This window comes from Corvus brachyrhynchos, unplaced genomic scaffold (assembly GCF_000691975.1).
Source record: "Corvus brachyrhynchos isolate BGI_N302 unplaced genomic scaffold, ASM69197v1 scaffold283, whole genome shotgun sequence".
Taxonomy (NCBI): Eukaryota; Metazoa; Chordata; class Aves; order Passeriformes; family Corvidae; genus Corvus; species Corvus brachyrhynchos.
The window spans coordinates 3,405,034-3,429,389 of NW_008237409.1; the positions used below are offsets into that span (position 1 = coordinate 3,405,034).

At 38.6% G+C, this 24,356-nt stretch overlaps 2 protein-coding genes across 4 annotated transcripts in view; one reads left to right on the top strand and one right to left on the bottom strand.

Annotated features, from left to right (window-relative positions):
* The first annotated feature begins 478 nt into the window (after positions 1–478).
* ASPA (aspartoacylase) lies at positions 479–7,187 on the top strand. The gene is made up of 6 exons (XM_008631108.2): positions 479–881; positions 2,736–2,931; positions 4,080–4,173; positions 4,602–4,709; positions 5,291–5,400; positions 5,921–7,187. Exons 1-6 carry the CDS (start codon positions 655–657, stop codon positions 6,131–6,133), a joined length of 948 nt encoding a protein of 315 aa, XP_008629330.1. The 5' UTR covers positions 479–654; the 3' UTR covers positions 6,134–7,187.
* Positions 7,132–24,356, bottom strand: part of TRPV3 (transient receptor potential cation channel subfamily V member 3) — a 19,241-nt gene continuing 2,016 nt past the window's right edge. The window contains exons 2-18 of one of the 3 annotated variants that reach the window (XM_017731004.1): positions 21,952–22,074; positions 19,413–19,517; positions 17,744–17,830; positions 16,942–17,099; positions 16,475–16,651; positions 16,149–16,289; positions 15,677–15,957; positions 14,868–15,044; positions 14,035–14,193; positions 13,494–13,595; positions 12,846–12,919; positions 12,040–12,205; positions 11,497–11,563; positions 10,891–11,162; positions 10,356–10,468; positions 9,674–9,744; positions 7,132–7,947 (exon numbers count right to left, since the gene is read on the bottom strand). In XM_017731004.1, coding sequence (XP_017586493.1) covers positions 7,898–7,947; positions 9,674–9,744; positions 10,356–10,468; positions 10,891–11,162; positions 11,497–11,563; positions 12,040–12,205; positions 12,846–12,919; positions 13,494–13,595; positions 14,035–14,193; positions 14,868–15,044; positions 15,677–15,957; positions 16,149–16,289; positions 16,475–16,651; positions 16,942–17,099; positions 17,744–17,830; positions 19,413–19,517; positions 21,952–22,070 — 2,319 coding nt within the window. In that variant the 5' untranslated portion in view covers positions 22,071–22,074 and the 3' untranslated portion in view covers positions 7,132–7,897. Of the gene's footprint in view, positions 9,224–9,673; positions 9,745–10,355; positions 10,469–10,890; positions 11,163–11,496; positions 11,564–12,039; positions 12,206–12,845; positions 12,920–13,493; positions 13,596–14,034; positions 14,194–14,867; positions 15,045–15,676; positions 15,958–16,148; positions 16,290–16,474; positions 16,652–16,941; positions 17,100–17,743; positions 17,831–19,412; positions 19,518–21,951; positions 22,112–24,356 lie in introns of all 3 variants that reach the window. The other 2 variants (XM_008631109.2, XM_017731003.1) reach the window with 2 other exon arrangements.

Consider the following 24,356-nt stretch of genomic DNA (forward strand, 5'->3'; position numbering starts at 1 on the left):
TCGTGTTCCTTCTAATCACTGTTCTTTGGATTTCTAAAACAAAGAAGGTCGTACAAGCCATGACATGCTTTGAGGAACTCAGCTGTTCTTGGGGTTTTTTTAGAGGAAAATACTTGATGTTTCAGCATTATGTGCTGGACTAGAGCCAGGATAAAATTCTTATTTTGCTGGGCTTGCTCACTTTAAATCATTCTGCCCTTGTATACTGTAATACTTATGTAACTTATATGGGAGAATACCTGTTACACCTAGTGTGCAGTGCAAAAATGCCTGACATTTAAGTGTAAAAACAATGTTTTCCACTGTTCATTAGTACAGGATATACCAATAGTTCATATATTATAAAGACTGCCCAGAGTTAACTTTTGGACTATGTAACAGTGCCATTAACAGCCTCGGAGATGTTACTAAATACGGAAACTGAAGGGGAGGCTCCTTGGGGAGGGAGGTGGGTCAGGTTGGAAAATCCCGCCTCAAAACGGGAGTCGAGAACTCTTGGGGGAAATTAATTCACTTTCTTTTGCATCTGACCTAACCAGAAGAAAGAATCTCCTACTGGAATTTTTTTTTTTTTTCCCCCCACCAGAGACAAAAGTTTTCCTTGAGCATTATTCTGTGTTTTGCCCTCAGCAATTGCTGGAGCTGCTGCAGAGCATGAGTTCCCCGTGTGCCCCGGTGAGACGGGTCGGGCTCTTCGGGGGCACTCATGGCAATGAATTATCGGGGGTGCTCCTGGTCAGGCACTGGCAGCAGGATGGAGCCGAGATCCAGAGACCAGGAGTGGAAGTGAAACCATTCCTCACCAACCCCAGGGCTGTGGAGAGGTGCACGAGGTACATTGACTGTGATCTCAACCGGGTTTTTGACCCCGAGAGTCTTGGGTAAGAGCAGTTGTGCTTTCTCTTGTTTTACTTCCTCCTTTTTAAAGTTTAATACTTCCCAGATTAAAATGTTAAACACAAGTTCCCCTACTACTTTAACAGTGCAGTCCCAGAACTGAAATTACTGACCTTTAACCCAAAAAAAGAACAAACTGCATGAGTGTTAACATATTCATTTCTACTGCTGGTAAAATCAGTCTCAAACCAACACATTATCCTAAACAGCATTTTAAATTAGTATTAGATGAGCTGCATTTGTGTGAATTGGAGTACCGCTGTTCTGAGTCAGAGAGTCATTATTTCTCATGTCTTGTGCAATTCAGTTTGGGAGCTCTTCTGAATACAATTAGACTTCCAAGAAATAATAGATAAAAGCAACTTAAACAGACATCTGAGTATATGACAGAATGGCACAGAAATCAGGGTGGTGTGTTTAATTCCAGTTATGTACAGGAAAAGGTGAAAACTTGAAATTAGAAAAACTTCAAGTTAGAAATAATCTATTCTAAGGCAAAAGGATAGCCAAAAATCTCAATAATTTAACTGACTCCTTATTTTAGAAGAAATACTGTGTATAACTTCTGTAAAATAGTAACTGTTCTTAAATTTTTAATAGGATTTGATGTTTCTGTGCTTTTGAGACATCTGTTCCAGAGGAGTACTTTGCTATGTAAACATTCTTGGTATAGTTGCTAACCAGGTAATTCTGTTTTGGAAAAGTTTTAATGGTAAAGGTGAATATCACAGAAAGAAATACTTACTGTGTATATTTTGCAAGCACAGTTACTCTTACCCTACACATCTTTCCATCTGGCTTTTCATCTTAGAATTTTGTTGTTGATTATTATATCTAAGATAAGCAGATGTTAACACAGAAGCATTGAGGCCATTCTTTTAATTGTTTACTTTGGAAAAACATACCAAAAAAAGAGTGGTTTTGTTTGATTTCAGCTGCTTCGAACACAGAACACTTGAAAAAACACCATATTAAGACACCTGCAGGTTGTCTTCATATTTTAACCACTATTTCTCAGTAAATGCTGTGAAGTTGCCTGGTCCTATTACAGCACTACTGAGTGTTTGGAGTACCTTCCCCTGGTCCCTTAAGTGTAGAACCTTCAAGATTACAAATTATTTTACAAAATCAGAAAAAGGAGAGTGAAATCCTGATACTACTGAAAGTAATGGTGGAAGTCCCATTGGCTTCAATAAAAAGTATTAATTAACAGTCTTATGTGACGAAATGTTGAATTTTAAGGGCAGAACTAAAGAATACAAAGGTGAATTATGCAATATACAGAGTCTCCTGAAATTGCAAGCACTAAAACTTTGGAGGAGCAAATTTGAGGCAGCAAAATCTTCACTGAGCCTTAAGAATCTAAAGGAATAAACTGTAAAGGTCTGACCAGATCATGAGAAGACAAGAAATAAAACAAGTTAAAAAGACCTTGAGGGTGATGTCCCAAGGCAAAACATCATGAACTGATGTCTGAATATGGTCTACAATAGGAGGTGGATCCAGTCTTGGAAGTGCTCTGAGTTGTTGCTAAATTTTTTGTTAGTTTTATGCATAGGGGAAAATTTTGGGGTGTAAGGAGAAATAAGTAGTTTCCAGCCAAATTTTGATTAATTTTAATACCCTTCTGCACAAGACACATAATAATAAGACAATTCTAAGACAATCTTAGCTGCTTTCATCAACAAATTCAGCCAATTTTAAGTTTGGTAATTAAACAGGTGATTTCAACTCCAGTCAATTTTGGAATCAAAGTAAAAAGAAAAGGCTAATACATATTTTGTTGATTGTAAAGCCATGGAATGAGCTTACTAATTTCTTTGTGCTGATATTAACAGCAGGCCAGTGGTGGAAGATATTCCATATGAAGTGAGGAGGGCTCAGGAAATCAATCATATATTTGGTCCCAAAGGTAGTGATGATGCCTATGACCTTATTTTTGACCTTCACAACACCACTTCTAACATGGGTGGTACCATTATTCTTGAAAACTCCAGGGATGACTTTACAATTCAAATGGTTCATTATATCAAGGTAAAACTAATTTAAATGAACTATTAAAATAGATTATTAGTTGTAATGTTGTATTACTATATATTATTTTGTAGTTTCTTTAAATATACTATTTTTTATTATGCAAAACCGTTTAAAATATTTCATTACTCATAGGATGATTTTTTTTTAATCAGAGGCAATTATTAATTTAATTATAATATCAGGTAATTCAGATTTAAATTTATCATATCTTCATGTATTAAAATGAGCATTATTAAAGACTGATGGGCAAAGAGGAATACTTAGAATAACAACTATGAAAATTAATGCAGTTTAATCTGCTTTCACACTGATCTGTCAGGAACTTGGGGTCACACAGGCTAAATAGTTAGACATTAATTTCATTAAATAAAGATCTGCAAAAAAATAATGGAAGTAGGTAATGACAAATGTTCCCTTATCAGTGATGTGTCCTTAGTAGCTGTTTGATTCTGCTGTTCCTGAAGCTGATAAGTTTTGGTAGAGTGAGGTTTGCAGAAGTGCTGGCTTAAGCATAATTTGGTTGAATTCTGGTGACCTGGACAGTGACTGATGGAATCCAGGTTGGGCCAATGGTGTGGAATTCTAATTTTTTTTTTTCCTTAGAAACAAGGTCTTTTTTAACATTTTTTTTCTTATTACATGTATTCTGTTAATATCCCTATAAAAGATCTAGAAAGCTTATGACTAAAATTATATGAAGAGTAATGGTGGGCAGTAATCAAGAAAGAAGCCTCAAGTAGCAAAAATGTCAATAAGGAAGATTAAAATAAGGCTTAATTCACAATCTGTGTCCCCATAAAAGAACTGGAGTCTAACCCCAAATAAATAGTTGAAATCTGCTTTATGGCATTTCAGTTCTCAGTTTTGGAACCGTGCTGAGGAGGTTTTTTTTCTCTGCTGGCAGTTCAAGACTAGAACTGTGCTCAGTTCTGGTTCAGCGGAGCTGCCTGGCATCAGCTAATGGAACAGACACCAACAAACACAGCTTTGTGCATTTTCTAAAGATGTCCTACTTCCTTGAGGGCCCTGAAATAAAGGCAACATATTGAAGACATTGTGTAAATCACTTCTGCATCAGTAATCTTTTGTGGCACAACATTTTAAACCATTTGCATAACAAAGGTGTTTTTAAACCATCTCCACAGAACGCTTTGGCTCCAGAACCTTGTCCTGTTCTGCTGATTGAACATCCCAGCCTGAAATATGCAACAACTCGATCTGTGGCAAAACATCCTGTTGGTAAATATCAAATCTAAAGGCTCTTCCAACCCACCATCAATGATTTTAAAATATGGCTGTTTTCAGATGTGTTCACTGACTTCTGTAGAGTGCTCTGATCACCAGAAGCTGTTTGATAATATATTTACCAAAACAAATGTATATAATTATCCATTCTTCTGAAGAGTTCTGATTTACACAATCAGAGTTCTAGCTTACAAAATACAGAAGCCAGATGGAAATCCTTAAACTCAATTAACCCACTTTTTGCAGAAAATATTTATAAGAAGGACTTACTTACCTTAAAAAGCCACATGATTCTGTGCCTTACTATCCCTCTTAAACATTAAATACTGATGTATCAGACGTATTTTTGCTGTGCAGTGTAAGCATGTGATGTGTGACGGTGACACTAAGTGACATTAATAATCTCCCTCATCTCCAAACAGGTGTTGAGGTGGGGCCCCAGCCACAAGGTGTTGCTAGAGGTGATGTTTTGGACAAAATGAGGAAGATTGTCAAACATGGCCTTGATTTTGTGCAACTTTTTAATGAAGGTAATAAGAAATTATAGCTTCCTGTGTCATGTTAGTGGACTATTTCATGAGAATATTTTTAAAAATTGGTTGGTCTATAACCTTCTACAGTTAAACAGGTAAAAGGTGGGGGAGAATTGTTCTCTAAAACCAAAGTCAGACCTATGCAATACCTAAAACACGCTCTGGCAAAATAAATGTTTTTAATTATTTCAGAGCATATTTTTGTCAGGTTTGTTGGGGTTTTTTTTAAGTAGAAGGAAAATAATGCAGTTATGCACGTCAGAATTTCCATTATTGTGCTGGAATAGTAAAGATTAAATACCACTGATACCACTCTGTGCTGCAACACTAGCAAACAGACCTTTCATTGATTTCCTCGTCTACAAAATAGATATTTTTAACTGAAAAGTAACATTTCAGTGGCAAATTTAGACCAGGACTTCATATGCCCAAATACATGACTGGACCATCTTTCTGCAACTTGGCTTTGAGGGGACAACCTGATGATTTGAGCCATTCTACAGAGAATAAATAATGCAATGTTCTTTTTTAACAGGCAGTTTTTCATCTTGACATTAAATTACATTTATTCTTTCTAGGAAAGGAATTTCCACCATGCACCATCGAGGTGTTTAAAATAATGGAGAAAGTAGATTATCCCAGGAATAAGAATGGTGAAATTACTGCTATAATTCATCCTAAACTACAGGTAAATTCTAGAAGAGTTTCCATTTGTGACATTTTTTACTTATTCCTGTGTTGCTTCTGCTACATTGTTGTATATTTTAGTAATAAATATTTAAAATGCCAATACTGCCAATGGGTTTTATTGAATACTTTAGACCTCCCCTAGGATTAGGTTCTCTCACTGAGGTCATACATTCATTATTTCAGGAACTGTCTTGGGAATCACTGAATCTAAAATCACTACAAAGAAAAAGACAGTAGGATAGCTTATATTTTAGAATATAAACCTAACTTTTAATTCTAAAATGAGTGTGTTTTCAATCAATTATGAGCATCTGCAGTTTCCTTCTAGTTCACTAGACCAGTGAATTCTGAAAATGAGGGCCAGACACACAAAATTATGTATTAAGATTAAAAGGAATTATTTTAAAAGCATTTGCCATAAACTGCAGAAATTAGCATAATTAGCATTAACTCAGGAATCACATAAAATACACAAAAACTTGAAAGTAAATGTATTCTATTTATTTTCTTTCCATAAGGATCAAGACTGCCAGCCACTAAAGAATGGTGATCCTCTATTTTTGACTCTTGGTGGAGAAATAATTCCATATCAGGGAAACTGTACAGTCTATCCAACATTCATTAATGAAGCTGCATATTATGAAAAGAACCAAGCTTTTGTAAAAACAGAGAAAATCAAACTCACTGCAAAACACCTCAGGTCATCAGTCTCAGACCAGAGCACTTCTTAAGAGCTTATTACAGATTTTTCATAGAAAAAGTGGGTTTCTTTGTGAAGTCCAGGGTCATTCAGAAGTAACTCATGGGATAAATAAATGCAGAATCTAATTTTAAATTGTAATTTAATTAACCTTGCTGAGCACTTTGAGACCTATTGTCATAATGCTGATTATGACTCTATTGTTTTAATAGACTCCTAGAGATGCAAAGAATTTATAAATATTTTTATGGAATTTTTATGAAGAAGCTCCATCCACAGTACTACATTGTACATAAAAATTACAGCTTTTCTACTTCAAAACCCCAAACCTCAATAACCAACACTTTTTACAATGGGCTGATCCTTGAAATTAATTCCTCAGGTAAACACAGAAAATGTGAGACAAAGGAAAAGCTGGGCAGAGAGAAACAGGGGGAGGGTGTGTATAATAAATGATATTATCTGCATACGTGACTGACCCCCACTGTGCTGAAGTGAAAGCCTTGGGGTTTGTCTTGTTTTTGTAAGTAGAAAGATAAAAACAAGCTAGAACCAGGATTTCAGAGAAATACAGTCTAAAATGTCTTATATTTCAGTGTATTTCACAATTAATTCAAGCTGTTTCTGATCTAAGTCAAGATTTAGGCAGTTACTCTGGTTTTGATGAAGAGCAGTGCACGAACCATACCTGAGCATTTCAGAATGGAAATTAGGAAGAATCCCATATAGGGAGACTTGTTCTGTGTCTGTAGAGACAAAGTCTGTCATAATATCTTAAAAAGAGGAAAAAATGGGGGTTTAATTAGTTTTCTAAAGTTGTTTTTAATGTATTTGACAATTTGGTGATAAACATTAAGAATTTTGCATAAGGATACATTAATTATTTACTGAAAGATTAATTGTCCAGATAACTCCCATATTCTACCTTTGAAAAGTGATGTTGTCTTTATTTACTACTAAATTTAAAGTATTTTTTCTTCGCCTTTGTTTAACCCCTATGGCAATAAAATAAAAACACAGGGCAGAATGTTTATTGAATGACAAGTTTTATTTCCTTAATTTAAATAAACATGGTATAAAAAGCACAGAATGACCTGCTCTAGTCATTATTCAGTGTCCTTGGTAAGAGCCTGGAGACAGCAGATGGTTCATGTGAGGTGGCCGAGCTCTGTGGCCACACAAGGAGGGTATATCTTCAGTGAGAGCTTCTAGAAACCACCCCCAGCTTGCTCCTGGGTTCATCCACACCATTTTGTACCTGGACAGTGGCACAGCACATTCTTTTAGGGTTTTTTGTGCCTTCTCTGTTTCACAGCTCAGAGTGGCCTCAGCACAGCGCAGAGATCTCCGTGTTTCCAGTGACCAGAGCCTCATGGCTCAGCCTGGTTCCTGAGTATGTGTGAAGAGGTATTTTTTCCCTTTGTACAAAAACTGGCACTGAAAGAATCCAAACAGACCTTGTGCAGTCCTTCCTTGGCAGCTTCGGTGCAAAATTAACCAGCAAAGATTAAAGATTCCAAGACCGCCGGAATTTTTCTTCTCATCCTCACAATCTCCTACTGAGAAAGCCAAACAGTGCTCAGGTGTTACGTGGTCTGTGGGTACACAAATGTCCTTCCCCTCAAATTCCTGTGCCCTGCCAGAATACAACTTCAGTTTCCTTTGGATCCCATCCATCCAGGCCATGGCTGGAAACTCAGGACACAGCATCTGTAGGAGGCTGGTTGGGCAGCAGGACCCACGTTCACCATCCCTGTAAATATCTTTGCATTATCCTTCCCACTGGAGGGTTCCCTCACGCTCTCTTCTGTCTTAAGAAAGTCTTTTGGATCATTTTGCCCACAGCTGCAAAATCCAATGCAATTCTTATTATCATTCAAACACAGAACTGAGTTCCCCTGAGTCTTACCTAAAATAGCACCTTTAAAACAGGCACCACATGAATAATTCTGATGAAAAGCCATGACACTGGAGACACATGTTGATTGAAATTTAAAAGTACACAGAACAAATGTTTCTCCTTATATATACACACACATAAAATAAAAAACTAAAAATATAATTCATAGTACTTGGTCATCACAGGCAGTGAAATAAGAGCTACAGAAATGCATTACAGAGTCCTCTGAATGAAAAATAAAGTCTGGAATTGCATTGCATTGAACTCATTTTGTTCATTTGGGGAAGAAATACTGACTACTTATTTTCCTGAAGTGGTTGAATGCAAAAATTAATTCAGAAGAACTTCTAGTGTGGTAACTTTTTATGTAGGAAGATGCAACAGCATGGAAAAGCCAAGGAGGAAATGTAAAGATGATGTGACTGGAGCAAATGTCCTCCATCAGGAATTATATTTCTGCCCTGTTTTTCTATGGGAAGGCACAGACACACAGCAATAAATAAACAGCAGTAAACTCCACGTTATACCCTGGGGATTGCACAGAGGAAAACAGATCAGGCAAAGCTCCTGGGACGTGAGGAGGCTTTTTCCAACTTGTGGAACCAAGCCTCCAGTAACACTGACAGTCAACGCAAAAGCTGCAAATGTGCCCAGAACATTGTTATTTCAAAATAACCTACTTCATTTAGTCGTCTTCAGAACTGAAATGCTTTGCTTTTCTCCATGACAAGAACCTTTTTTTTTTCTTAGTGTACAAAATGAGTTTCTCATGAGTAAGAGAGTCCAAAAATCAGCAGATTGGGATCATGATGACCTTAATTTTCCACAAAAGGAAGAAATATCTCACATTTGACCTTTTTTATCCAGTTAAACATCTCGAGCCAAGTTTGAGGAGCGTCAGGCAAACTTGGACAGCAACAGTTTGAGAGGCTCAGAACTGACCCAGTGAAATAGTCCCATTTATTTCAGCTCAGCTGCTCTGCTACATGGGTTCAAGCCATCAGACTGTGTCACTGAAAGTTTGTGTTCCAGCTGGTTACAGCTGTCCAAAACAGCCACAAAGCTTTCAGCATCCACTGCTGATGCTTTTAACCTTCAGAAGAGCCACATGTCAAGCACAGCACAACTAGACAGAAGTTTCAGGCAAATCATCCATTTCTTCAAACGTATTCAGGGTGTTTTTGCTATTAGTTCTTGAATTATCTTGAATTTTGCTTGGATCTGCAAAAAAATGCATTGTAAACAAAACAGGATATGGTAGAAACTGTATAGGCAAGATTGGAGTTCGGCACTTCTTTTTGTTGTTAAAAAGATGTATTTATTTAAACAGCAAGCTCTCAGTTTGCTACCATATCTTCTACAGACATTTTTCATCCCAGAGGGAGCTCATTTCTCCAGGACACTCCTGCCCTGGCAGCAGATGGATGTCTCTGATTTCCTGGCCAACACTTATGTCATCCAATATATATATTACAAAACTTGTTTGTAACCAGCCCTCTCTCCAAGTCTTTAAAAGTAATTAAACACCACTGCCATATTAACCATTAGTTTCTCTAGCAATAATGTGTGGTTTAATAGAAGAGTTTATATTTTTAAAGGTATAAAACTGTATAAAAAAGCATTTCTAAGAAGAAGAGATTGTACGAATAAGGTGTCAAAATTCCACAGTACCTGTTGGCCCTGGATCTTCATTAATAAATGAAACATGGGTTTTCCACTCGGTCCATTTCACTTCATTAATCCTGTTTACATTGTACATAAATTGTGTTATCACCATGCATTATCCCCCAGCTACATCATTGATCTTCCCCCTTTATTCCTTCCTGGGATTGTGACATTTTACCACCTGCTTTGTTGGGACTAAAAGCCTGAATGTCTTTTGCAGTGTTAGGCACTATATGAACATGAGAATAATACTAAGACAACTTCATAATTTCACACATTGGTAGTACAATCTTGAAATATTTAAATATTTTTCATTAAACAGCACAGTTCTTTAATATGGTAATCATCAATTACCAATCAACTTAACTATGATTGCTTTAAAGCTGACATTCAAAGGAGATTATGATAAAGTGACATTTACTGCAAGCAGATTTGATGCTTCTACAGTAAAAACACAGGAAGATGAAAATCTGCTTTCTTACCAAAAAATTGTCTACATAAAAATTTATACATTTTCCCTATTTAAACAATTGGTTACAACTGAAAAAGGAACCAAATCATATTTTTGTACATATAGCATAATTTGTAGAGATAATAGAAATATTTTAAAGAGGGTTTTAAGGAGAAATAAACTTGAAGCAACATAGAGAGAGCAGAATTAATAGCACATGATTCTATTTTGCTTTACCTTAAACACACCCTGGTGTCATTTTCAGCCACTTTACACCGTTCTCCCAGCTGGAATTTTTTCCTCAGACATTTTGGTAAGAATTTTTCAAATTCCAAAATAGTCCTGGCTCTCTATTGACAGTAAACAGTTACATGAGTACGGTTGGCCATGCTCTGATTTCACAGCATGCAGTTTATGACAGGTCAAACCTCCACCCACAGCCAACACCAACAACAGCAAATAACACATCACTGATGATTTGTGCAAATAGGGATTCACAGATTCCTGGAAAAATAGTGGAACACATCATGCTGTGACATATCCAGGGGAATGAAAGTCATGAAGGTGTGTGACAGTGCATGGGTTGGAAATCCAAGCCATGATATCACCTTTAGGATTGTTAATTCCAAAGTTACCGCAATTCTCTAATACTGCAATTACTTATTCACTCCCAAACACAAATGGAGATTATTGTTAACACCCAACCTGTTCTGTCAGTGTGAGGATTTCAGCCCAAGCACCTGCACTCCACCAAGCAAACTCCCAAACAAACCTGGAGTTTCCAGATGTGCTCGCTCTCCTTAGAAATATCCTCCACTGTTTCTCCCATTAATGCAATCAGCATGTTCAAGAGAAGAACAAAAGTCAACACAACGAAAGTTATGAGGAGCAGGAGAAACAGAACGGGGTACTTGGAGTTCTGCTGGATTTCCAGGTCACCCAGTCCTAGGGTGAGCTTGAAAAGATCCATCAGGACAGGTCCCAGGCTGCTGTTGGAATGGCATTCCCCACCGTCCTGGCACGTCTCAATCAGTGCAGCAAGAGCTGGGAAGAAAGCACAAGGAAATTTCAGTCACAATCATTATTAAGGAATACAGAGCATTTCATCCCAAAGAACTCAAAATGCTTAAGAGAGCCAGAGCTGCCCAGCCACAACACACAGCCAGATGACAGCTCCAGGAAGCAGAAAGAGCCCACATCCAAATGAAATTCCAGGGATTTGAGACCGAGCCAAATCCCTCATCTGTTCACATCTAAACTTAACATCCAGAAGAAACCCCAACATGAGCTCTCATCATGAAAACAGGGTTCTTATTCATAATATTGCTAAAATTTTTACTCACACAGAGCATCAGTGCTTTTCTCCAGTAATATTTACCTACACCAAATCCCAGCAAAAACACGATATAGACAACCAAAAACTTTATCACATCTTGCAGGATGACCTAAAAATGGAATGAAACAGTGGACAGAAATTAAAATTCAGAACTAGTTTTGTGCTTATGAATTCTACAGGGATACAGGGGAGGCACACACTAAAGAATCAGGCTGCTTCCATTGAGCAAACGAACCCAAAGGTCTGATTTTTTATCTCAAGCCTGGTGTGTTCTTCTGAGAGTGACTAATTCTGTACAATACAGACATTACAGATTCTGATGCAATTAAATTGCAGAACTACATTACCTGGAAAAAACACAAGCCACTCACCTATTTAATGCAATAAAATGGCAATATGAAGATATAAACTAGTTCCTGCTATTGAAATTATATAGTGTGTTCTGCTGAAATAATAGGTAAAAACTGGAAAAAAAACATTTCAAAATTAAGTATAAATTACATATAATTGCTGAATAGACTTGATTTGGATTGTGGAACAATGGAGTATCATTGTAAAACAAAGGAAAACAAAGGAAAAACTTGCCTTTTGAATCATCACACTGTAAATGCCCATGGACTGGAAACCTCTGGTGAAATAGAGCATATTGGCCCAGCCAAGGGCCATTGCCAAAACAAGACACACCAGGTGTTCTTTGTAGGAAAACAAGTACAAAAAGACAGAGAAGATCACAAGCAAAGCTTGTATAAAACTGTTAAAAAACAAACATATATGTAAAAGAGAAATTACTAGCACAAAACCAACAACAGAATGGAAAAATACGAAAACAAGATTTCTTTGCTCTTTATGCTTCATTTGTTATTTCTTGCTGCTTTTTATTCTCCCCATGAAATTACCATTATAGTTTAAAGATAAAATAGGTCAGTGCAAGTGGTATATTAACATATAAGGATTAAATTTATTAAAGCTTAATTTAGGTAAACTATTCTCCCCAAAACAGCTAGTTAATGCAGATTTTGCTGGCAGAGACATTAAAAATCTGTCTTTATTATAATAATATCTTAGAATATTATAATATCTTAGAAGCTATTTAATTGCAGCTTTAGCTTAATGAATTGATAAAATAATTACAGATTTTCCACAAACAGGGAAGACACTGGCAGGTGGGAAAAATCCACTCCATGCCCATCAACCCTGGTATTGTTACCAACAGAGCAACCAATAGTTTGTGTTACAGAAAAGCTGCAGGTAAACTTCCATCCATCCCTCTAAAACTGATAATTTCAAGGAAAAAGTGAATATCTGCTACAGGAGCACATTCTCTGTGACCATGAGATAGGGAAGGATTTTATATATAGTATAAAATATACATATATACATGTCAAACTCACAATGCAAAGTGGAACCAGGCGTCAGAGAGAATTGACTGCAGGTCTGAGGGCCTGAGCAGGAAGATGGCTACACTCTGTGCAGGCAGATACATAAATTACAGGCATGGTGGAAGAGAAAACAGGCCTCAAAATCTACTTTTCAAAATAGTTTAACTGGTGTTCAAAACTAATCCATCTACTGATAACACATGGTAACTTCTAGAATTAATTTTTTTTTGGGCTGTAAATTCAAAGGTTAAAATTCTGTTGTCTCTGGCATAGTTTCAGTTACTGTTTTTAATTACTTACATTAATTGCCATTACTTACTTACATTTGCCATTACTTACAGTATATGGCAAAATTATACCGTGGGATTTCTTTTCATTACCAGTTGCAATTCAATTGTCCTTAAAGCCAATAATTTGACAATATTGATATCGATCTCTGCACTGAGAATTTGAAAGGAAAATACCCTCATGTTTGTGTCACAGTTGTATTCAAATATATAAAACCAGGCTCATTCTGAATAAGTGATTGTACCAAAGATTTAAAAATGACATATATCACAGATACTCCACGTGTATTGCCAATATCATCATCAGTGTATTCATAAATTTAGAGAAGTTCTTTACGTATTTTGTTATGTATTTGTTATGAAAAGGTCTTACCTCTTTTATGGCTAAAAATAGTGCTCCTAACATAACCATCACCTGTCCTGACAACTGCAGCCACCCCACCCCACGGGTCAGAGCGAGTGGGTAAGGAGGAGCCTGCAATACAAATCCAGAATGAAAATCTCAGTTCCATCCCTGAAGGGTAAAAGGCAAAGCACCAGAAACCCTCACACCCTGGGCTCACAATTTCTTCCCTTCCAGTGAGAATTTTCTTCTTATTTACACAATCAGCCCCCTAAAAGAAGTGTTTGAAATATCAGAAGTTTCCTTCTTAAAGGAAAAACAAAATACCCTCTCCACACTTTCAGAAATTTAACAGTCTTTGTATCACTGTTTTATGTATGTTTATAATGTATTTTAAGTCACTTCCACAAAATGCAAATGTGATGCTCCCACCCTGATGTAGGAGAACCTGGTCTCTCTACACCCAGATATTCAAATATTTGGTTTTATTTCAGCATTTTAAATACAATTCAGGAAATACTCATGCATTTTAAGTCAGTAAAATTTGGTGAGATTCAGCTGCTGTACTCACTACATTTTCATTAGGCCTGTGGTAGGAAACCAATGTTAATGTTACATTGTACAGGAAATAAAAACAGCAGGACATGAAAAACATGTGCCGTGCAAACTTCTTCCATTTCATCCTCAGCAGTGAATTCAGAGGCTCCAAAGTCAGCATTTCGTGACGATTCTGAGGAGAAAGAAAGACGATTTTTTAAAAATTAAATATTTCAACTTGCTGCCTGTAAGGAAATTGAATTTCAGGCATGAATTTTGTGTATTTCATTCCATTCCATCCTTGCTGCTCTGGAAACACCTCTGTGCTCAGGGATGTGTCAGACCCACCCTGAGAACGGACAAAGGGACAACTCCCCCTCCTGCCGGGATAAGCTGCCGTTCTCAGCCTGGTGAATCATGACTGAGCTAAAACTGTCCTGTGAACTTCTGGTCCTGCTTCCTTTGGAAGTTTTGTGGCTGGATTTGAATTCAGCAAATGCAAAATTCTGGATTTGAAAAGCAAACACTCCTAAACACCTAAAATACAAACCTGTTAAGTAAAGTTTATTTGGTCTGACCAGCTCGGCCATATTTATGTTCCTCTAGAAGGCAGATTAAGGCTTCAAATGCAGGAAAAGACACCCCCAAAATACCTCACCTGTGTTTCAGGAGCTGAATATGCATATTTGCTTACAGTTGACAATGTCCAGAGGTATAAAATTTATCTTGCTCCTGATACAAAAACTGAGAACCAAAAATTACTGTTTACTTTTAGAAGTAACTCAGTTGGTTGCCTAGGCTGACACATCTGAAATGGGTGTGCTGCTAGAAAAAAATACATATTTTATTTAAAAATAGGTAACTTACACCAATATTTGTATTATAGACAATGATTTCCAGCACTGAGTTGTCAGCAGTGGTGTCCAGTTCTGTCAGATCATACAGAGAAGACTGAACAGGACCATAGGCCCAGTCTGTGAATTTTCGTGACAGGCTCCTGTTGGGTTTCTCTCTGATCTCTCTGCTCAGGATGTACTTCAGAATCTAAAACATGAACAGCATCATTTGTCAGCAGCTGTGTTGTTCATGGGAAAGGAGACAGCACATGACCATACTTGCCCAAACTCCCACCTTTTACCTGTTATGTACAGTTGTGCAATTTAATGTATTTGTAATTGTGTTACTCAGTGAGGGGTGCTGGAGATAGAAAACCTCTAAGAAATAAGTACAGCATTTTTAATGCCTTCAGATTTTCTCTCAGATATTTTTCTAAAGCATGAAAGCACAATTTTCCATGTGCTCATTTTTGCCTTCCTTTAACTTAATTACTTTCTAAATCATCCCACTGTCAGTTCTTTATGCTGCAGTTGATTTATCAAAACCAAATTCTACAGCAGCACAGCAGAGCAGTTCTAGTGAGCTCTCTGGAATTGTCTGGTGATGAATGCAGAATTTCTGTACAACAGAAGGCTGGTTCTAAACAGCTTGTGTAGTTTGTAGAGGGGGGGAGTTACAGAGAAACCTTGAAGCATAAAAACAACATTGCAGTGGAAATATTTGTTTGTGTTTTGAACCAAATTAGCTCACCAAATACTGATACAAAACAGCATAACCAGCCTGGAAAGAGATGTGTCAGAGCACCAGTTTCTCTTAGATGCTACTGAAATCACACCCACCTCTAATTTCCCAGTTTTTGCAGCTAATTGCAGTGGTGTCAAACCCTCCTTATTTTTGGTTGTTTCCAGATTTCTGTCTTTACTTTTCAGCAGAATCATATCATACATTCTGATCACAAAGTCATTCTGGGTTTTGGAGTCCTCTGCCACAGTAACTAACGCATGGAGGATATTGTTTCCTCTGGAATCCTGAGAGGAAATATTGGTCCTGGCATTGTCCATCAACAGTTCAATTATGTCAGGCTGGTTGGTACATGCAGCTAAAGCCAGTGCAGTTTCACCTACAGGATCATAAAATGCAACAAGTGGTCATGTTTTATTTCAGGCATTCAAATCAGAAGAGAAAATATTGTGTTAAGCATACTAATACATGAAAGCACATTTACATATTGATTGTACTGGATTGAGCTCGTTTTATAAAACTTTGGGCATTCCTTCTTAACTTTTCCAAAAATATCTCAATTCCACTTACCAAAATAAAAGCCTTCATGCTTGTGTTTGGGATTAAAGAAAATACCCTGGGCACGGGCATTGACATCAGCTCCTTTTTCAATGAGGCTCTGGGTGATTTCATACTGTCTCCTCTCAATGGCAATATTCAGAGCTGTCTGGCCTGAAAAAACAGACACAGGAACTTAGGGCTGAGTCTCTCAAGCACACTCTGAAACATTAATGATGTTTCACAATGGATGGCACCAGGGATAATGAACAGAAGTTGGTTTAAGGGATTTAAACCATCATTATTTTATGGATGGCATGTTGAACCATATACCTGAAACTGCTATCAGATGGCAATACCTTTATATGCATCTTCTGTGTATGCTGCATTAATAAATCTCTCCAAAATGCCATTTTCCTCTGCAAAGCACAGGAGCATGTTCACCATCTCGTTTGTGTTCTGGTTGATGTTCAGCAGAGCTTTCATCAGACAAGTTTTGCCGGTGTCTGAAGCTGTGAATTTTTTCATCAGGTAATCTACAAGAGTGAATTCTGAGATCAGATCACTGTTACTCATTAAACTTCTGTTCATTAGGGGTGAAATCCGAGGGATACAGAGGAATGTAAACTATTTGCCAAGCCATGACTCCATTCTGCTCACTTTATATTTGAGCAGCAAGGCAACCAATGCCCTTGGTTTTCCTGTTGGGCGTCCCAGTGCCGTAACTCCCAAACTCACAGGGAAATAAAGACACTTCCCAGGTTTAGACTGCACCTGAGCCACCAGAAGAGCTGGCAACCCCCCCCCAGGTTTGTGCCCAGCTCACCTGGCACGGGCAGGTTGGTGCAGGCGCTCGATCGCTCCTTCAGCTCTGCCAGCAGCCGCTGCAGCTCCTCCACGTTCCCCTCGGACACTGCCCGGAACAGGTTCCTCTTCAGCTTCTTCCTGGCACTTGTCAGCTCAGGGCCTTGGGATGTGTTAGCACTGAATTGTGAGAAACCATCATGAAATCGCTGGTTACTTTATCCTGGTTTATTTTATTTTATTAATGAGAGGAAAACCAAACACAATTACTCGCCCCAGACCACACGAACTTGCCCCACTTCCATGGGTATCTCAGAACATTTCTCACATTGCTTATTTGCAAGTAAGTGGGCTATTGAGAGGGGGTTTATAATAAAACACCACATTTTTCAAGTATTTTGTGTTTTTTCCAGTTTATCCATTCTTCTAGGAAAAAAGCTGCTCTCCAGCTGCACCTTCTCTCTCACAGCAGAAGAGAGTTTAACCTCACATCTTACACCACTTTCTGATCATCCTTTATTCTGGAAAAAGGAAGAATTTCATATTTCCCCCGAGCAGAAATAGTCCATGCCTAATTGTGGTGTGTAGGTCCTGTGTTGCCATTATGATAAAACACACATTATATATAAAGGATCCTCACACTAAGTATGAGATTTGAGAGATTAGAGTTGTTTATTTCAACATTTAATTATTGAAGAATCAGAAAGGCATGCACGCACATGACCTTTTTTCCTAAAACACTGCAGGAAAAATAGGTAATATCTACCCTACCACAGAATTAATCAGCTGAAAATGTGCTGAGAAATATTTGTGTCTCCACTCACCCACAACTCTCAACATTGGGGCTGTATTCAGTGGCATCATCCTGAAGAGACTGTGGGGAATCCATGTCTTCCCCATTTCCAGATGCACTGCAGAGAACAGAAAAGCACACGTGCCAAGATGCTAGCAGGTATTCTGGCAGATTGCATGAAGAAACAGTCAATGGCAGGACAGAGTATCTACACTGGAGCTTAAATTAGTCCAGTTTGACATTGGCCTTTTAATTCTGTCATTTTATCTCCCACAGGAACTTTAAAGTGAGTGATAAAAATGAAGAGTCTCGCAGGATTTTATTATATTTTTTAAAAGACCACATTAGGAAAGCAATCTGCTTTGTGTTTTATTATATTATTTCACTACAGATCCTGAAACTGTGGGAACTTTTTTCTTTTTTTTAAATGATCACTGCTTTTTTATGCATCATCCTCAATGCTTGAAGCTGACATCCTTCCTTTTCACGTGCTTACTTTGTCATCTGGCACAAAACAAGTGTTAAATCAGTGGCAGTAAGTGGGTTGCAAGCCCACAATGAAAGTGATTTACCTAAAGATTGACTACACAGAACACTGTAGGCAACTCAGGAGTGTTTTGTGGCTGACTTGAAAGAAATTGAGGACTGGGCCCTAAATAGATATTTAGATGATACATTTAAAGGATTTTCAATTGCATTGATATTTTGTAATTGCTGTACATAATTTCCACACAGTCCTAAAAGTAGATCTGACTTAGAAAAATTAGAATAAATGAGATTTTTATTTGTACTTTTGTTTTCTCTAAGGTTCAGATTGGGTGAACTAACTCAGGTTAATAATTTAGGCAACCTGAGCTATTAAATATTGATCAAACAGATATATGGACAGCAATGCAAGGGTTCAGCACTGCTCTGCAGGTATTCCTTTCCCTTTGAAATAAACCTGGGAGCTCTGAGTCCATTCTTACTCCATCTGCCACTTGTCTGCAGAAAGCTGAGTAATGTGGTGACAAAGCACATGTACAGGTCACTTCCTGAGCAAGGGGGAAATTTGGACACCTCTCCTCTGAAACCAAAATCAGCCTGTCAGCTCATTCCTAAAAGCTGACCAGACATCCTCAGACACAAAAACCTTTGGCCACTCTGGGTCTATGCCAGATTTGTTACATATTTCCCTTACTGGTAATTATCAGCTGTTAGCACCCCACACATTTTTTTTAAATTAAGTGTATTCTTCCCAGTCATAATTTTTCTCTATTCATTCAGCATAAATGGCTGCTTTGAATATTTCAGATTCAGCATTTCCACATTTGATTGTTAATGAGCAATAGAGGGAAGACATCAGCAGCCAGCTGGGAAGAGGGGTTGCTAAATTAAGCTGTGGCCTTCACACAGCAGAAAACACTCAAATGAGAGCATGGAGTTTGTTCTAATGCATCATTAATAAGAGGCTAAGATTAAAAATAAATACCTATTTTAAATTTATTCCAATCTGAGGCCTGATTTATTCCATGCAATGGACAGCAGTAGATAAAACCAAAGATAAATCTCCAGTCAAGTTCTGTCTTTGAAGTGACCAAAAACTATGAAAAGTCATGTGAAATCCTGGCACTGAGGCCCAAGGAGAATTGAGGGGAAGCTGCTGGGAAGCAAATAGATATATTTGCAGCAGGACCATTGCTTGTGCATCTGTAACTTACCACGGGCGGATATTTGAATCCATCGGTTTGGAAAACACGGGGGGAGAGGTGTTATTGGGAGTTGCACTGCTTTCAAAGCCATCAATCTCCAGAAAAAAGTGGGAACTGTTGAAGACAGTGCAGTTAAAAAATATCAGTGATAAAAGGCAAGCCCAAATGTAAACCAAGAAAAGAACTACCAAGGGCAAGCTTGACAATTAATCTCTCCTGGCATTAAACCTGACTGAGCTGGAGCAGAGGCTTATCTGCTTTCCCCTGAGGGGATCCCAACCTCCAGCCTGTGCCCAGCTCTTCCAAGCAGGCAGATGGGCAAAATTCCCAAGGTATTTTTAGAGCACATGGCATCAGATCCCGACATGTGTAAGCAGCAGTCTCTAAACCAGCCTTGCACCCAGCTCCTGTCCCTGCCCAGCCACACGTGCGTCCTGCACACACAAACGCTTTTTGCTTTTAATCCCAGTCCCTGCTTCTCCAGCCAGGAGCCATCAGGATGGATCATTTCAAGCCCATCAGCAGTGATAATGATGAAATCAGAAAGTTTGAAAGGTCACATGTTCAGTGACATCAGGCATTTCCACCAGCCAGGCCTGAATGTGTCCTCTTGCCTGCATGACATTTAACTTTACTTTCCCTAAAAATAATTATATAAATATTTATAGTGAAAAGAAATAAAATTTGAAACAACACAGAAAAGGTAATAGGAAAGATTTCACCTTTTAAAAGCCTGCAGAGTTGAGAGGCAAAAATCAATGGCTTGGTTTTACTGGATCTCAGTAAAACATTGCTACAGCTCACCGCAGGCAGAGGAGTTTCAGTGGTGCAAGCAGCAACTCCCACAGGGGCTGTTGTTCAGAAACCATCTTACATTTCTAAAATGTTGCAGTAGTCACCTGGAAAACCTTTCCAATTCACCTAATATTTATGGTTTTGTCCACAGGGCGTTTTTTTTCTAACTGCATCTTCCCCCAAAAAATCTTGTTGAAGTAAAGTACAGGTACTGCTGCTAAAATGCAGTGTTTCATTACTGAACAACCTGCTGATATTTGCTAAAAACAGCATTATCCAGGTCATCTCGTTTTCCAAAGGCTTGGTGGTCGAGGTGTTAACTCTGGCACCCAACAGCTGGAAAGGGAACCCTGCTTTGGGGGCTGACAGACCTCACCTCTCCTGGCTTGTGGGGATGTCATGGGGGGAAGAAACACCCCAAAAGCCACCGTGCAAAGCAGGGTGCCATCAAATAGCCAGGTGCTGACGTGGCCGGGTGCTCTGCCCACAGACATCAGCAGCCTCTGACAGCCTCCTCCCCGCCTGCCCCTCGGATTTCCTGTGCTTAATTACAGATTGTCAGTCCACCCAAATTCCAGGACCTTCAAGCAGGGAATGCCGCTTCAAGAAAGCGAATATTCCCAACACACGCTGAGAGTGAGAAACGCCACCCTGGGAGTGCAGCAGCTGCTGGTGGGGTGGTTGGAGGCAGAGTTTTGAAGGAAGAGGATAAAGCAGCATTGGAACATATAATTAATAGAATGTGTTAAAGCCCTGCATTAAAATCCACGTGATGTCGGTGCTGTGTGTTACAGGAATGCTGCCAGCCACACCCTCAGCTCTGCGTTGAGAGGTGGGAAAAACCCCAAGGTTACTGTTCCTGAGGCCACAATGAATGTGAGATAGGAGTTAAGTAATTGAGGGCTTGGCTTTGGCAATGTTCTTGTAACTACACGGTCTGCCATGGAATCGCCCCTTTTTGAAGTGCTGGGTGTATCACGAGCTGTTCAGACACTTTGTCTCCCTCATATGCCACTAAAGAGCTTATCTTTTTGAATTTAATGGCAAAAAGATAAATTGGACCACCCAAGCAGTGGATCTCAAATAACTAATGGCACAATTCCTGTGAAAAGTGATTCCTCTGATTATTGAGAATTATAAATGTCAGAACAGCCACAATTGGCCAGGCCTTCAGAGTTTCAGAAATTGCTGTAATAACCAATAATTATCCAGACTGAAAAGTTTATGAATGAAAATTCATCCTCACTCCACAGTAACTTAGTTGACTTCATAGTATTAGGCAGGAATTACAGCTTTTATTTCCCCATTCATATTAAATACAAACCCTCAATCCCTTTATTAATACTCTAATATAAATTATGAATGAAAGTGAATCTTTTATAAAACAGCAAAGAAGTCTCATTCATCAGAATAATGAAAAATAGAGTGAATTTAGGTTTCTGTTTGTGGTAGGATTTTCCAAACCTCCTGCTCTCCCAGCCCTCTGGCTCTCCACAATCTGTCACATTTCCATGTCAGGCTGAGTTTGAAATGCTCCCTTTTTTCAGGCCAGCAACTCTTACATAAAACCTGGTGTGTTCTTCCGTGTGATCTCTTACAAAAAGATCACTTTATGTATGAAGCATTAACCATCATTAGATCAGATTCTTGTGAGGTTATACAGAACAAAGATGTTGGTGGTATTTCAGTGCAAAGATCTCCTAAAGGAGATAAAGCAGGGAGTTTTAGTGGTTTAGACTGAGCTGGAGCCTACCTTTTCTTGGTGGGAGTGCCTTCAGTCACCTTTTTCTCTTGCTGGTTTGCAGGGGGAATTCCAGGTGGGTTTGTTTTCTTGCCCATTAGTGGAAGAATTTCGTTGTTATCTTTAATCATGTTTCTGCAGTAGAGAGATGTCAATTACTTGACTCCTGTTCCTTTGAAGAAAGTGTAGTGACCAAATTGCCTGTTTACAGCCTCTTCACGTATAAACACACAAATATTGATTCTTTTTTCCCCAGAGTTTTTCATTTTTCAATTGTTAAGCACACGCCCCCACCATTTCATGCATCAAATGTGGAAGGTTATACACATGACTCATTAAATTTCAGTCTATGGCAAGTGCCATTAAAAGTGGTACCAGGAGAACCATAAATTCAAGCCTGTGCCTAAATTAAACTGAAAGGAGCCTGTCAGTCACAGCGACAGTGTGTGTTATTTCGAGAAACATAAAGAGCACGATGACTTTTATAAGTAGCCCTAAAGCTGTGCACATTTACAGTTAATCTGAGCAGTCTGCTCTTGTCCAAGATAACTTCAGAAAAGTGGCAAATTCCAGGAAGATCTGTGCAACAGAAAACAGATGAAGGAAGGTTCCAGATGTGAAGAGAACAAAGAAAAATCCCTGAAGGTTCTCACTGCATTGGAACAGCAGAAGCAGCAGACTCTGAATACGATGCCCAGGCTGAGCTCAGCTAAACCATCACATGGATAACATCCAGGGCTTGTATCCTGGTGATGTCCTAACATTTCTTCAGGAAAAAAGAAAAAACCCATGATTCTACTGGATGGAAATGACCACCAGCACATGCCACAAAAGGATCTTGATGCACGTTACCTGCCTAGGAACACCCTGAATTCTGTCAGTAATAATGAATAACCATCTCCCTGTTTCTCAATCTAATACTCAAGGGCATCATTTTAAATCACCCAGGATAATTTGAAGGCAAGAAGGTGAATTCAGGATACATTAAAATTCACTGAAGGTAAACCCAGTAAGATTTATGAGGTCAGGGATTCATTCCCAAGGAAATCAGGGGAGTGCCCTCCATACTCAAGGACAAATGGTAAAAATAATTTGCCTGCAAAGTTTGAACAAAATGAACTACACATTTTCTCCCCTCCTACTCCACTTTCCTCAATGTGACAAATGTACACAGAAACTTTCTGCTCCTGTCACAGTGCTGTCAGTGTGCCTTAGCACCAGGATTCCTTCATTATGGGAGTATCAAGATACAGAAAGCAGATTGGGAAGAGTGTTTGAAAAGACATGACACCTGGTATGAGAGAGGAGCCAGGAATATCAAATACACTGGTATTTGAGTGAAAGTCTATTAATGCATAAACAACAAATGTTTAATTATGGCAATTTTCAATCCCAAGCAGAGAGAACTGAGAACTTACAGGGTCCAAACACTCCTAAGTGCAGCTGTAATCTCTTGGCACTCTATGGAATAGGAACTTGAAACATTGGAAAGGACTCCTTACCTTGTGAAGGCTGGCTGAAGAAACAGGCATGAAAATAAATTTTTATTGTGTTTTCCACCATTGGCAGGTGTGTTCACCCTAGGAAACATTCCTAGTTTGGATGAATTCCCTAAGAATTCATATCACAGCTTTCATAGAAATAATTTATAAAGGGAAAATATTTTTACTTGCATATGAAGTACACCACAGCTTTTAGTAAATGCAGAGAAGAGCTGAACTTGGAGTTGCCACGATGGAGGTGGGAAGAGGGGGTTTGTCTGTGCCACTGGAAATGGCACTCACGTAGTCCCCAGACACACGTTGTGTCAGTGAATACACTGATAAACATTTAGTCTAAACACAGCTAAAACAAATGACTGTTGTCTTGCTTAGTTCATAAATAATTCTGCTATTTGCTTCTTACCAAGTACTTAAAGAATACAAAGCAGTGTGTAGCCAAAAACATTTCCCATCCTGAGGAAGATGCAAATGGGATACTTGGCATAAATCAAATATAAGGGGACCGTGGTGGTGATGGACATTAAATAGATACACAAAAGAAGTGACTTTAAAGGAAGAGAATAGTTGGGAACGGACTAAAATGTCCAAAAGTCAACAAAAGGAGTTGCCAAGCTGAGAAGGGCACAGCTGGGAAGGGTGTGAAGTCAGGGGGGTGGGAGAGTGGAATGAAGAGCTGGAGAAATAAAGATGAAATAAATTTCTAAGGCACACAGGGAAGAGCCTCTCGTTTGTGAGTGATGCTGGAGCTGCTCAGAGATGGCAACACCTTCCTGCAAGGGCAGCAGCTCAAAGCCCCATTTGCAGTTGGTTTTCACCACAGAGATTTTAGCAGTGACTCAAGAACAGGCTGCACCTCTGAGGAGAGGTGGGAAATTATCAAAGATAGCACTGAAGTTGTGTTGGATGATGAAGGAC